The sequence below is a fragment of the Cyrtonyx montezumae genome, unplaced genomic scaffold, assembly GCF_038088225.1.
Source record: "Cyrtonyx montezumae isolate F1298 unplaced genomic scaffold, pur_monq_1.0 scaffold_3, whole genome shotgun sequence".
NCBI classification, from domain to species: domain Eukaryota; kingdom Metazoa; phylum Chordata; class Aves; order Galliformes; family Odontophoridae; genus Cyrtonyx; species Cyrtonyx montezumae.
Genome location: NW_027072034.1, coordinates 123,470,204 through 123,485,144, shown reverse-complemented (window position 1 = coordinate 123,485,144; position 14,941 = coordinate 123,470,204). Strand labels below are relative to the sequence as shown.

Genomic DNA, 14,941 nt, shown 5'->3' with positions numbered 1-14,941 from the left:
ATCCAGAACTAGCAGTGTTCTCCACTGTCCAGTCTTACATCCTCTATTCATTTCTATTGCAATACGATTAGAAGATTCTGCATGTAAACTTCATATCATTATCTGTCTTCACTATTACACACTCTCAAAACCTCCTTGGTCTCCAGACTTGAAGTTCACGTATCAGTATGCTAACATTCAGCATAAGAATGGGATAGTTTATTGATAAAAATACTTTAATATAAGTGGTGCATTTATCAGATGCTAGAGTTATCTTCCTTTGTTTTTCTTTCTTTCTTGTGTATCCTAAAGTTGCTATTTTAACCCTGAGCTCAGAGGGGTCTTCAGAGGTAAATAGCAGCTGAAAAAAATCTGTTCTGACTCTCTGATGTTACTTAGGAGGGTGGTATAGTCCTACAAAAATGCGTAGCATTATTTGGATATATGTTTGAAGATTTTTATGAGAAATTGTGGATAGAACAGAGATGTAGGACAGATACCAGGCCATGGGGACACCCTTTCCTGAAACACAGCCTTTTTCTTTGTGGTAAGCAGTCAGAGCTCTCACTAAGGAGTTTAATCAGATCTCCCCTTTCATAATAGAAAGCAAGGGTATTCGGAATGTTTGAACCTTTTACTTTCCATAGGATGGTCCTTTCAGACCCATTTGTGTTACAAAACCAATACATGACATAGGGCTTTTGATAAGAATTGAGGAACAATATAATGTTGAATCTGATTTGGGGTGAAAAGCTTTCTACTGCAAAAATGACAATTATTACTGTGTTCCCTTTGTTATTTAAGATTATTATTTGGCAGAATTTATTTCATACATAAAATTTATTGTGTTGGATGATTACTGTTTTAAGAATTGCTATCGTCAGAGTTGGGCAGACCTTGATTTTGGGGCAGTGCTTTCAAAAAGAAAAAAAAATCATGAGATGGTATTTCTATTGTGCTGAGCCACATCCTCAGTCTTTCAAGCCCTAAAACTAATTTGTATTGCTTCAACTGAAGAAAGCTATGTGTAGGCTGTCATTTCCCTAAGTTTCAGGAAGGTAGCAAAAGTCCAAACACTCACACAATTATCATTACTGGCAACACATGCATCAGAAAGAACTATTTCAACAAAAATGAATGACAATAAGAGGAGGCCCACATCACTTATGCTTGAAGTCATTGATGTTTACTTAATATTAATATCACATTACCTTCAGTATCTGAAAGCTGTGCTGAATATGTCAGATACATTTATTGATATGAAATTATAAATTATAGTGTTTGTAACAAGAAACTTTCAACTGTCAAAACCCAAAGAAAAGTTAAGTAGAAGTTAAAGTGCCTCGTTATAAAATATGCAGTTTGGAAAGTGGACTTTATTTTGTTTATTTTGATTTGCAAAATCATTCTTCCACATAAGAGGAAACCAAACAATTCAAATCACTTCCTAAGCCTCAAAAGATACAAGCTGGATGGAAACTTTAATTTTAAAGTTAGTTGCAGTCTTACTGCCACTCTTCTCTTGCAATAAAAGAGCAAAAATATGTCTTAATATTCTTGCATCTTTATGTATCAGAAATTTGCCTTCCCATACTTAAAAAGAAGTGCTGGAAAAGAGGGTTATTTTGATCCATGGGCCAAGTTCTTTAATGCCAAATTGCAATGTGGAAAGAATGTCTCCATCCAAGTTATAAATCCTTAAAATGAGCTTTGATGGAAAATGTGGAGTAGTTTCACAGTGGAATCTCCTCAGTTCTACGTGAGGAGCCCCATAGCTGCATCTATGGGGCAGGTGCTCCTTCTGTCCAGGACTGCTCTGCTGACTTATTGCTTTTGTAAGTAAAAGTAAGGATGATTTTATTCTGAAAATTACTTTGTGATTTCCAGACAGATCTGAGTATGTTTCTCTGATCATCTTTATTTAAAATGAATGTAAGACTAGTCATGAAACTTATCCTAGAGGTGACAAGATGTATATGAGACAGAAGTTTAATGCAAGTTTGGAATAAATGATATCTCACTCAGAGGAACAGAAAGTGGCCTCTGGTGCAGAGAGCCATCATTTCTGTCCTGGCTAGCCCAGGAAGTAGAAAAAAGGTTTTATTTTCCTTCTCTTTTGGAGAGGCACAGGTGCTCCTTCACCTGTTTCTTCCAAGAGAGATCTCATTTGCCAGGAACTGTCATAGGCAACTGTGGTTGGAGGTTTTACACAGGCTCAGATAACGTGCGAACACATTTGTACCTGTAGGAAAAGGGAGTTTTGAATCAGCTCATTTGTTTGTACTGGAGAATGCTAGCAATGTTATGTTGGTCAAAGTGATTTCTTAATCCATTGCCACTATCAAAAAGAAAATATTTCTGCTGGATATTTGTTGCTGCTGTAGCATAACACCTGCTTCCAGAAGCATATCAGTTTGTGTCCCACTACAAAGGACAGTTGGCACCTTTTTCCATCTTATCTTCCCTCTTCCTCATCAGTTCTGGGACACACGTATGTCATTATTAGCAGGAAGAGTTATTGGGTCAGATTCTGTTGCATGGATTGAATGCTGGCTAGTGAATGGACTGTATTATCCAGCATGCTCCTGAAGCACATGTCCCTTTATTTTTTATTTTATTTTATTTTATTTTATTTTATTTTATTTTATTTTATTTTATTTTATTTTATTTTATTTTATTTTATTTTATTTTATTTTATTTTATTTTATTTTATTTTATTTTATTTTATTTATTTTTTTCCCATGTCAGAGGCATCCTGCTCATGTGCAGTAAGTGATGGGACATTACCTTTAAGACTACTCTCCATATCTGAAATGATAACGCCAAGGCAGACTCACTTTCTGAGTGATGTCTCTGGGTTTCACAGTTATACCCAGCAGAGAATGCTGGTTGTCTTTGCCCTTACAAAATTGACGATGTACCAGTGTGAATCAGTGTTTTATATAAAAGATGCATTGAATATTTTATTGTACTTTCACTAAAAGGATGCTGGAATGTACTCTGAAGTTGAAAAATGCAGGTAAGAAATAATTTCAAAGTTAGAAGTACAGACAAGTACGTGGAATATCAATATCAAAACATCTAAAGATTGGCTGTTTTGGAGGCTTTCTCTGTGTGGGTCTTGTTTCCCTTAATTCAGGAAGCTTGAGGCCAATTTTAATAACTGTGGTGCTGCTGCTCTCCTGACAAGTATCTCTCTGCAGCAGAACAAATCTTCAGGGGTCCAGCAGCTGCAGTATGAATATCTGGCTCCTTCCTGTGGTATTTCATTGCTATTGCACAGGGCTGAAGATCAGCTGCAGTAAGATAGTAAACAAAACAATGTGTTTAAACTATCAAGTAAGTTGGTGTGATTATTTTCAAAAGATGAGTAAGTTATTTAACTCTATAAAGAGTTGTTTTTTGTTTAATTTGCAGTACACAAATCACTTAGCAAACCTACTCACCCATGCACAGATACATGCCTCAATGCCACTGGTAAATATCAGCCTAAAAACACATATTACATTAATTCTGAGTGAGGTTTGTTAAGGAATGTGTGGAAAGAGAGAGTTCATCAGGACAAATGTCATTTGGGTGATTCACAAACTCTAAGTTGAATAAGTCATCTAAAAATTGCCAGTGATTGCTGAACGATATTATTTTTACTCATTTTCTTTTCTGTGATTGGAGAAATTTTATTTCACTGCAATTTTATCTGAAAATTATGGAGTAACACTGATGGATACATGCTGCTGTTTGTAACACAGGATCATACTATAGGGATTCTGACATTTTGGTTAATTTCTGCATATCACTCTGAATGGTTTCTATTCCTAAACTTGTAATTGTTGTCATTTGCTCAGTCAAACTGAGAAACAGGGTTTCAGGAGTGCTATTTAATACTCATTTCATTCTGTTAAATAAAATGTATTGGCTTCCATTTCGCCTATAAAGTGTATCATTCTAGTTTCATTTTTCTGGCCTTATATTTTCAGTTGTGTAAATATTTTTCCTTCTCATGTAATTTGCTCCATGTTAAGGAAAGTGCCACCCCCAGCTTCCCTTTGAAGCACATGAGCTGGAGTGTGTTTTCTGTAATAAGTTAAATCCTGACATAAATTGGATGCTTGATCTGTCTCTGGTGGCAGTCTAAATATGAACCATTGTTTGCAAAGTTAGCCCTTTTTGCTGGTAAGGGGAGGACAGAAACTAATGAATTATGCTTTTGCAGCCCACGGAAATAACCTGCAATAAGAAAATATTTAAAAGGTCAGAACCAGACTTCCAGATAAGTTTTTCTTAGTGGAGAGACAGGAGAAAGGCATCTCTGCAAAATGATTTTTTTACCCTCTTCTAACAGTAGTTAATGCATTGCCCAACTTCTCTTTATAAAAGCAAGCAGCTTCAGGAACACTCCAGCACATGTTGCGCTACCCACGACTCATTGGCCAAGAATAGCTCCGTCAATGTAGAGTTGTGGTCATGCCCTCTCGTCTGGCAGACTCCCTTTACTGGGGACTCTGGGACTATTATGGAGGTTCTTTGGGGTACTCAGCATCCAGTTTAGGCCACACACTGGAAAACAGCCCAGGAAATAGATATGCAGCCTTTGCAGCCCATTTCATAGCATGCTGGAGAAGAGTAAAAACAAGTCATTAATCTCTTTTCGTAGAAGCATGATTTGAACAGTTGTCTATGGGTGAAAAGCTGTAAGTGTTATCAACAATCAGCCGTCTCCACTGACCATGTTTTAAGTAGGCTGAATAATTACACTAGTAAGTCACATAACAAATGTATTAAGTTAAAAATGCCGTATTTCCTCTTTGATTGGCTGTTAAAATTCTTGTGTTCTACTTTTTTTTCAGATTTTTTTTTTTTGAGAAAAAAATAAGGCATATGAAGTGAATATTTGATTTTAATGTTGATGAAATTGATCTAGTCTGAACATAGACAAGAATCTTGCTGTACTGAAAGGTAGTAGCTGCATTTCAGTTCTTTCATGCTAACGAAGGAGGACAAGGTTGTATTCCAGAGAGCATCTTAAAGGACATATTATGAGAGATGGGTAATATCTATTGATTCCCAGATACCTAGGGAGGAAACATTTTCATACAGTGGAAAAATGTTTTAATATATTCTCAGATATAACCTATCCTTCTAAATGGCATGGAATTCTGTCACAAGGTCTCAGCATAACTCTGTTGGCTGCAACTGTTGTTCTTCTTAAGCAGCAGCACTGGCACATAACAGAATGACAGTGGTGCACACTAAGTATGGAAAGCTGCCTTCTCGATAGCAACAGGAGACCATTTTCAGAACTGAAAATCTATATTCTGTAGCAAGCAAATAAACAAAAATATGTAGAAGGATCTTAATTCTTGGAATATGCATTTTCCCACCATGCCTATTTATAAAACTGCCTGATTAAAAAAAAAAGAAAAAAAGAATCCACTAATAATAATAATAAAAATATAGAAAAAATGATTACAACTCAGAATATCTGGGTTGTATTTTCAGCTTTGCTTGTCCTTGAGTGAGACATGTTAAAAAAATATAAAATACTCTGACGAAGCCTTTATACGTTGGTTTTTCTACATCTTAAGTCTAAGTGTGACCTCATTTGTTTCTGTAAAGCATGTTGAAGTGGCTATGTGGAAGACACTAACAAAGTGCTATGAGTTATTGCATTAGGCTGATTGTAATTCTAAAATCCAGTTGACATTTCACATTTGATGTTGGTTAGGTGTGGTAACATTTCTGTATTAATTTTAAAGGGGATTAATTACAGCACTGCCTAGTGTATAATTGCCTGGTTTATGACTAAAGCAATTTCAACAAATGGTAGTAACCTGTGAGATCCCTGTTCTTTTTCACTTGCTTAAACTAACGTATTGCAAAGTGCTTTGTTTCTTCACCAGTCCTGCCAAGTTGCTCTCCTGTGTTCCTTACAGCAACATGTGAAGTATCGAGGTGAAGTTCATAACTATATTTGGGAATGAGAACTGATTTCCTCTACCCTCTGGAAGGTTAGCATGAGAAGCAGTTGAAGAATGCTAGGGGAAACCATTGTTAACACAAGCAGTCTGTGCCTAAGCTCAGATTGCCCTGCTGAATTCAGCTTCGTGTTGTAAGTGGTTAAATCATCCATCCGATGCCAGGACACAGCTTGGACCACACAAACACAGTCTTGACTCTCTTCTGCTATCAGGTTGTTGAGGCCAGTCCTCCATACTGCAGATAGCAGTGACTCTCCCATAGTTCATCAGCAGCTGGAGCCTTGCATTGGAGTCAGATACTTCTGTTTCAGTTGGGTCTGCGAACCACAGGGCTAAGGGAGGAAGCTTGGGAGGAAATGAGTAAGTCATCAGCCTGTCCCAGCATGTAGTTGTGAAGCTGGGGCTGGGTTCCTATGCTGGTCAGTGCAACGAGGAGGAAGTGTTGCAACCACTGATCCTTCTGTGTGTTGCTTTCTCTGGAACAGCCTCAAAATAAATAAAGAAAAGATAAAAATGTTTTTGGGAAATGTTACTGGTCAGTTAGTGCAAGATGAAACGATCTATTGCTAGCTCTGGAAAGGAAAAGTGGAAAACTCCAATAAGATCGCCATCTGCAAGCAAAATATTACATGAAATTACAGGGCTTTTATCTCTTGTTCCATGCAACTTTTCTTTGTGACTGAGTATTGTCAGTGATGATGTGTACTGGAGCTTTTTGCTGTCGTGAGGAGTTTAAGATAAAATTACACTTACATTGATAATGACTGTGAAGAGGGTTCTCTATGTCTCTTGTTATCGGCATCCAAGAATTTAATGTGAAATATATAGTTCATGCATGCATTCTTAAAATGTCATGTGTCCGTCTACGTGCTTCTCATTTTCTACAACTGACTCCTGAGCAGTTGGATTCATGGAAGAATGAGATAGATGAAAATGGAGTCCTGTGGGGAAGGGGGCAGACTGAAGCAAGTGGTGACCCTTTGTAAAGAAGGAAAATTAAATGTGACATTCCACTGCCAACTGGATACTGGTTTGCTCTATGGTCTCTGTCAACAGCTCTTCACTTTTTGATTTTTTTGCAATACTTTTGAAGTGAATAAGATCTTTTGACTACCACCTCCTCTCACTTTTTTTCCATCATTTTGTGACTGTCAAAATACAGACCATTGGTACATTTTTGTGGCCACTCGTGTGATATGTTGATAGCAAATCACTCGTATCTATGACAATTTATTTCCATCTCTGCTGTTTCGATTCCTCATACTTTCTACTTTTAAATTTACAAAAAAAGAAATATATGAAGAGTGGATGGTTGAAGTCCATTCTTTGAGTATTAGATACTTGCACAGCAGCTGTTAGAATAAAATTTCTCTGGCTACTTACTGAGACGGTAGTTCAAATTGCAGTCAAAATTAGGATTGGTACATCAGATTATGTGTGGGTGTGACAAATGAAAAAAATGAAATGCATGGTAAAGCATTTTTATTTGGAGTACAGAATCAACCCAAAATAATATTAGGGGGTATTAAATTCTGTATGCCCCAGTGGATCAGTTTCATTGGAGTTCAGTAAATAGTTCAGCTTATAGTAGGAACTCAGAGAATACTTAAGATACATTATTTTTATAGAATGACTGAAGTTGAAACACTAGTAGTAGGGAGTACATGATTCTACGGGTGTGGTATGTGCCTTTTATCCTCCTGAATACATATTGTTAATACTATCTTTAGAGAATCTGCATTGGCATTCATTACATGTATTTATGTAAACGCTGAAGAAACACTTTCTTATCTGCTTTTGGCTTTGAAAAACATTTTAACGGAGTCTTCTATGGTTTCACCTGTATAATAATGAAATAAGAATTTCAGATTTTGAAAACAGGTGACCCAGGCAGACTTCAAGGTATGGTGGGGAAATTTAGGGCCTCAGCAAGCAGCAGCATCCTTTGGCTTGAATCCCCTCCCACTTTTTGATGCCATGGAGTTATTCAAAGTTATTTAAAGCTGCCAAGAAAGCTGTGGCAAACCTGTTGGTGATCCACTTGCAGGAATTTTGAGGAGATGTAGGATAGATCAAACTAATTCAAATTTCCTATCAATTTTACTGAAGAGTAAGAAAACCTGTGACAAAGGTTTTCAGAGTGCAAATTAGTTCTTCTGATTAGAACGTAGACTGAACAGTGATACCTTTGCTGGGTGGAAGGTAGCTGTTAGTTCTTCAGGTAAGTCTCAGGACTGGCAATTTTCAATTTCTCATCATGGTTCTTCTACAGATTTATTTGAATTAAGTGAGTAGTTCATGGCTTTGGTCTCTGTTTTTCTGTTCACAAAATGGAATTCTGACCTCTTCCTCCCAAGGGTCTCTGAGGTTAAATAAAAAGATGTTTATAAAGTGACCTCATGTTGTTCTCATAGATGAGGTGCAATTTCAACAATTTCAAATAATCTCAGCATAGAGGGTACACGTAGTATCTGTGGTGATGCTGCTATGCATATATGCTTTCTTTCAGCAACCACATGTGGGGACAGTGGGAGGGTCTGTACATGACCGTTCTCCTAGGTTGGACAGAAGGACCATGGGCACCCCACAGACAGGACTCAGACCTTGCTGCAAAGAACCATTGATACCTTGATGCTGTGCCATGCCTGGGCAAAGTTTCATTGGTCCAGGCTGCCCCTTCTTGCCGGGACATGGCGAACAGCATGAGCCCTTCTGGGGTGCACCAGGCTTTCAGCACGCATGGGATGGTGTCCCTGACTCTCCATCCCACTTGCTTCCAGGCTCTCTTCCCCTTGTTTTGGTGGATATCGTTCAGCTGGGACTTTCTAACCTTCTATTGGTCGCTTTCAATTTTTGTGCAACACACAAAACCATGGGAACAAATGAACTACACAGGGCGGGAAACTGCGATTATTGCAGCAAGTGTCGCAGAGGCACTGTCACAGGCAGGATCCCAAGCGACAAACCAATGAACTCCCACCAAAACACAGGCACACACTTCTGCTCTCGTTTTCTCTTTGGCAGGCTTTGCATGCAGGGTGTGTGGCAGGGTGTGCGTGTAGGTAGGAGCGCGGCAGGAGGTAGAACTGGGGGAGACGTGACTGATTTATGGCCTGAGTTTCCTCTACTGTCATAAGGGGAATTTTGCTTGGTCACAGCAAGCTTGAACCGTCATGAAACTCGGTGAATCATTTGATGTTAAAATAAAACAGAAAACGGCAGTGGGAGGGGCATGGCTGTTTTAAAAAAAAATAACGTTAAAATTGTTTCCTTTGGTGCTGACTTCTTAAACTGGAATGCGATCCGGAATAGTTCTCGTGTGCAAGCCAACATTTGTTTTAAGAATTTTTATTGTCTTCTTTCCCTCTCCCCTCTCTCCCTCCTGCCCTCCCCTCTGCTCTGCAGATTTACACTGACTGGGCTAACCACTACCTAGCAAAATCTGGCCACAAGCGGTTGATCAAGGATTTGCAACAGGACATTGCAGATGGAGTTCTGCTAGCAGAAATCATCCAGATCATCGGTAAGACCCAGGCTCGGAGAAGTACTGTGAGCTGACTCTTTGCATGGGGGAATATATAATTCAAGTTGAATGTATTTAACAATAAGATGAACCCGGAATAATATGATTTGACTGACTCCATATGTCTCTGATATTTGTGTGGTTCATCCTTGTCTTAATTAAAAAATATGTTTATGTGAGCATGTTTGGAACTGGCTGTTTAACCATACTTTAAATGGACAGAACTGTATCTTATACACTTTGAATTGTCAGAAATGAATGCTCCATTAAACCGTATGTCTCCCATGTGTGCATTTCGTTAGCTGGAGTGGCTCATACTTTCTGGGCTGCCTTGAAACTGTATCCTGACCCTGCAAAGACAATTGTGGAAGATTTCATGTCAGCAGTTATTTTGCAGGGGCTGAAGAATTAGCAGCAATCTCCTTCACACTTCCCCCTTTGCATGATTTGGCATGTGGAAGCAACTGCTGCTAACAAAAAATGTTACTGTGCGACGGAGCTTTACTTAGAAAGGATCTCTGTGTCAACAAAACCCGTGCACTTTATTGCAGTGTCTGTTCTGCTCTTATTCTCTTTCTTTTTGGAGTGTGTTTTTATTTATTTTGTTTTGCAGAGGTTGGGGGTGGAGAGGAAACTTTTGTCTCCCTGTTTACTTCTCCTTTCTCACCTCACTGTTTCTGTTTAGCAAATGAAAAGGTTGAAGATATCAATGGCTGTCCCCGGAGCCAGTCTCAAATGGTAAGAATAACATATTCTTAGTGTACGTTGGCATCTCTAAGTTTTTCTAAAATGCTTTTTAGCAATGATTTCTTTAAATGGTGAATATTCTGTCCCATGTTTAGTGCACAGCCCTAGATTTCACATACTGTTCTTTATATTTCTTTATTCCCCATATACTTAGTGTCTGTGTCTTCATTTTTGTGCTTGCTAACTTTGGGTCTTGATGCAACCAAGCAGCAAAACTTCATTAGTAGTAATTAATCCAGAACTGCCTTAGTGAACCTGTTCTCCTTATTATCCAGATAATTTCATTAAACTTCATTTTTAAGGGCGATAAATCCAAGAACAAATTTTTCAGTGGAGTCTTTGTGTCTGGAAAACTGACTTGATGAACAAGACTTGCCAAATTATTTCTGAATATAAATAGCCCTTTGGATTGCCCACTGTGAAGTCCAGTTAGATGCACTGACTCCACAACTTTCAGAAATAGCACTTTAGTCATATAAGTTTCTGAGCTATCGCTGGCAGCTGCTTAGAGACATTTCGATACACTCAGGCAACAAGCACTCTGTGACTGTGATTCATACGAGTCTGATTAATCTTCTACTGTCCTTATGGTTAGTAAACTACATTTAATAAGGTAAGGCTTCATTAGAAGACTGTGGAATGGGCAGGTACAAAATGTTAGCATCAGTAGCATCATCACCATGCATTTGCTGAATCATTTGCAATTACAACCGTGTTCCCCCATGCTGAGGACTTTGCCTGTCTGTTGACACCCAAATATTAAGTGAAAAGATGCACAGTTGTGCAGCTGGTAAGGATTTTCTAGTATCATGGTTTGGGTGAGCTTGCATGATAGCTGGGCTTTGAACTGGAAATAGAAAAATAAAAAAAGAAATTTCATTTTTTTCAGTGCATTCCGAAAAGATGGAATATATTTGCAGTGTTTTTCTGCGAGGCTATGGGAAGTGGAAGGAAGGATTTTGAGTTTCAGCAAACTGACTAATCAAGTTTTTTTTCCCATTCTTACTTTTCACAGAATGTGGAGGGTTAGAATAAGTTTCTCCTCTGGCTGTCAGGCTTTTTGAAACATTCTGTAGCAAGGATATAGGAAATCTCCTTAATAATAGTTATTATTTTAATTACTCATATTACAGCAGCACCTAGTGGCCCTGGCTGAGAATTTTGGGAACTCCAATGTGGAACTCTAACATTACACATACAGATTGAGAGATAATCATTCTTTACTCTAATCACATTAAAACCTGCCATTCCAGACAGACAAGGAAAACAAGAAGAGACAAAAGCATGGAAAACTGATATGATTTCCCCCGGTCATGTAACTGGAAAATGACCACCTAGGGTTGCTGAGGGACTCACTACTCTGATGTCTATCTAACTTCATTTCCATGAGACAAAGTGAAGCTGCAGAGAGAATGATTCACACTAGCAATGTTTGCATTGCCCCCTGCCCACCCCCAACCTCCCCCCCAAAAATACCACACACACAAAAATGGCATCTTCCCTTTTTGCAGGTATGTAGATGAGATGTTTATGAGATGTAGTGATTCTGGATTTCATCTCTCTGTACTGCAGTTGTGAGGGAAGCACGGTCAATGCATACCTATGCTACAACAGTACCTGCAAGGTTCTCTTTGTGTCTGTCTTTTCTCTCTTGTAAATCCAGCTGTGATCTCAGCAGGTCAGTTTTTGTCTGAGGTGCTTTGGCTTGCAGATGGGCACTTCAAATAGTTACAGCTGTACACCATCACAGATTGGTGTTTGCACAGTGCTGAAGCATTGGTTTTAGCCATTTCAACTTGATAGAAATATAAGATTTTTTCCTCTTTCTTTGATTCAGTCACTTTATCACTTTATCTCTGCAGTCTGATCAGATTATTTTCCTGTGTTTTGAAATAACAATTTTATACAGCTGATTCCTTCAATTGAGCTAGGAAATTTAAAATGTTCTGAAGGTAAAGTAGTTCAAATTTGTCAGCTTTCCTTTCAAAGCCTCTCTCAGAACCCAGGTATTGCACCTGCTCTCAATTTATCTCCTTTGAATTGTTCACTGATATGGCCTAGTAGAAGACACTATGTTATCTCATTTTTAGGTAATTCTCTGTGACAGTTTCAATTATGCTAGCCCATGAGGCAGTGATAAACCAAGTCTCTTCTCGTTGGAACAGTGAATTCCTAGGTCTTTTAACATGAAAAAATAAAAAATAAAAATACACGGGTCAAAGTCAGTTTACACCTGAAATTAGCTAATGTGTAAAATTATGTCCTGTCAGAATTAGTCAGAACGTCAGTCTATCAGCAGTAATCAGGCTGTTCTTAAATGCATGTCAGCCATTCATTCACTGCCTTGATTTCATCCTTCTCCTTTATTTACCTCAAAATCCCACCACCCTTCTGTTGCACATGTTTTCATGGTCTTTTCTCTCATGACTTATAATTAAGAAAAAATGTTTTCTGTACTCGTCTGCCACTTGATATCCTTTCCAGGAGGTGATGACTAAAATATTTTATTGGCTTAAGTTAACACTGTCATGAATTGTCCACTGCTGAGAATTCTTGATGTCCATCTACTCTGTAGATGATACTTATATCAAATCATAATTAATCACTACCAGTATCCCCAAATTCTGTCTCAGTCAGTATTTTGCTTTCATCTTAACATTAATTTCACTTTTCAAATAATATTTGAAACAGTTCAGCTTCTACCTTAATTCATAAACTTATTTTTGAATTTTTTTCAGTGCTTCTCTTTTAGTACTTTTAGTGAAGCCTGTTGCACTGTCTTGTACTCTGCTGTTGGCAGTGATACAGAAAAACTTGTAGACGAGTTGAACCGGCTCCAGAGGTCTAAGTTTATTAAAAATAAAAACTTGTAAACTCCAGCAGTGTCCAGTTTCTGCATAGTTACCTTTATCATTAACTGTCATTAACTGGTGAGATTTTCTTCTCTGCTGAATAAACCCACAGTGGTAATATGATTTTGGTCTTTACTATGAAGCTTGATAAATTTTATCATACGTTTTCTCTCTTCTGTACCATACACAATCTTTTACTTGTTTTGCAATTTTCTTTTTTCTCAGCTATTCCTTTCAAAGTGGAATGTGGTACCTGAGCCTTTTCTTTATATTGCTTTCAAGCCCTCTTGTGGGAATAATGCCATATTCATTTCTGTATTTTCCTTCAATTATTCAATTTATCAGTTAAGAAAACCTCGAATATTTTTTTCTTTAAAGAAATACTAGTCTTTCAAGGTTTTATACTTTGATGTAATAAAACAGTTATTCCTTTCTGCTTATTTGTTTCTTTATTTTTTATTGAAAATTCAACCACCATTAGCAAAAGTAAGAGAATATCTTAGATAGAAAATACATTGTGAAGTATTTACATTTACCATATCTAATGGTCTAAAATAATGAATTCAGATTCTTTCTTACTGAACACATTGAACACATACTGGAAGATTGCTAGTGTTTTATCTCTAAACAAGTCATATAAAACAAGTAGTAACCAAACAAAGTACCAAATTTAATCTATCCTAGGAATGATAGAGAAAATGCAAGAGACTCAGAGTGCTGGACTGAAAATCTTTTTAGGTGATATTTTCAGTATTCTCCTTTGAGAATTCTGCAAAACTATTTCAGTTGCCTCTGTGCATTCTGTTGTTCTTTTGGCTACATAAATACAAAGGCTGCTCTGAAAGCAGTGCCTCCTATTTTATTATGTTGGCCCACGATGTCAGAGGCAGATGTTGGTGGCATGGCAGTAGGGGTTGAATCTTCCCACCAATATCCCATTACATTTTGTTTCCATGTGACAGATGGCAGCAGAGAGGCAGTCTGACAGAATGGCGTCTGATATGAAAGTGTGTATGAAGCAATGGGGTGTCACTGAATTCCTCCATGTGGAAAAAATAACATACATTGATGACACCCAAAAGTTGCTGAAAGTTTACAGAGACACAAACAGTGGATGTGAGCACAGTGAGGCAGTAGATGGTTTCTTTTCAGCAGTGGTGACAGCGATTTGAAAGACAAGCCATGTTCCGGATGTGCATTAAGTTTATGAGTGAGGCATGCAGGCCCTTGTTCATTGCTGGAAGAAAAAGTAATAGCTAGTGGTGATGGCTGTATTGAAAAACAGCATTTTGTAGCAGGGAATTTGCTCTTTCAAATAGTGTTATTGTAATCTTTGTATGGAAATTAATAGGAGGCATTACTTTCAGAGTAACCTATGTGCTTTATGCTTTTGAGTCGCTCCAGGTGAGCCTGGAGTTGCTGCTGCAACTGAAGATTTTGTATGAGTTTTAAAACTGAATCCCATCTCCTTTTTTTTTTGCAGTCTAGTAACATTTTTTTGTTTAAATTCTGGCTATTACTCCATGGCTTTCAGTGAGTCTTCACATATTTTATGTCTGGCTGCTGTAAGAGACTTCTGAAAATACAAAGGAAATGTCAGCTTTGTGGGTTTGGTGTGCGTGAAGGTACAGAACACAAGTTAGTAAAAAGTTCCTGTATTTCTGCAGTGCCCGCTTGTGTGTAGATTTCAGAAACAAATAGCCTGAAGTGTTTCAATGGAAGTGTATACTATCCCATGTAATCGAGTCCAAGGGAAGTCAAAGTATTTCATTGTAAAATAGAGAAGTACCATTATGCTTAGGAGATTTTCAGGAAGATTTTTCAGTAGGTTGAAACAGAAGCTATGTGGAATGGAACTGGAG

The 14,941-nt window shown here is 37.9% G+C and overlaps 1 protein-coding gene across 2 annotated transcripts in view; it reads left to right on the top strand.

Annotated features, from left to right (window-relative positions):
- The window catches only part of NAV3 (neuron navigator 3), a 258,103-nt gene that overhangs the window by 65,690 nt on the left and 177,472 nt on the right, over positions 1-14,941 (top strand). For both annotated transcript variants that reach the window (XM_065743241.1, XM_065743240.1), the window contains exons 2-3: positions 9,363-9,480; positions 10,166-10,218. In XM_065743241.1, the coding sequence (XP_065599313.1) occupies positions 9,363-9,480; positions 10,166-10,218 (171 nt within the window). The remainder of the gene's footprint in view (positions 1-9,362; positions 9,481-10,165; positions 10,219-14,941) is intronic.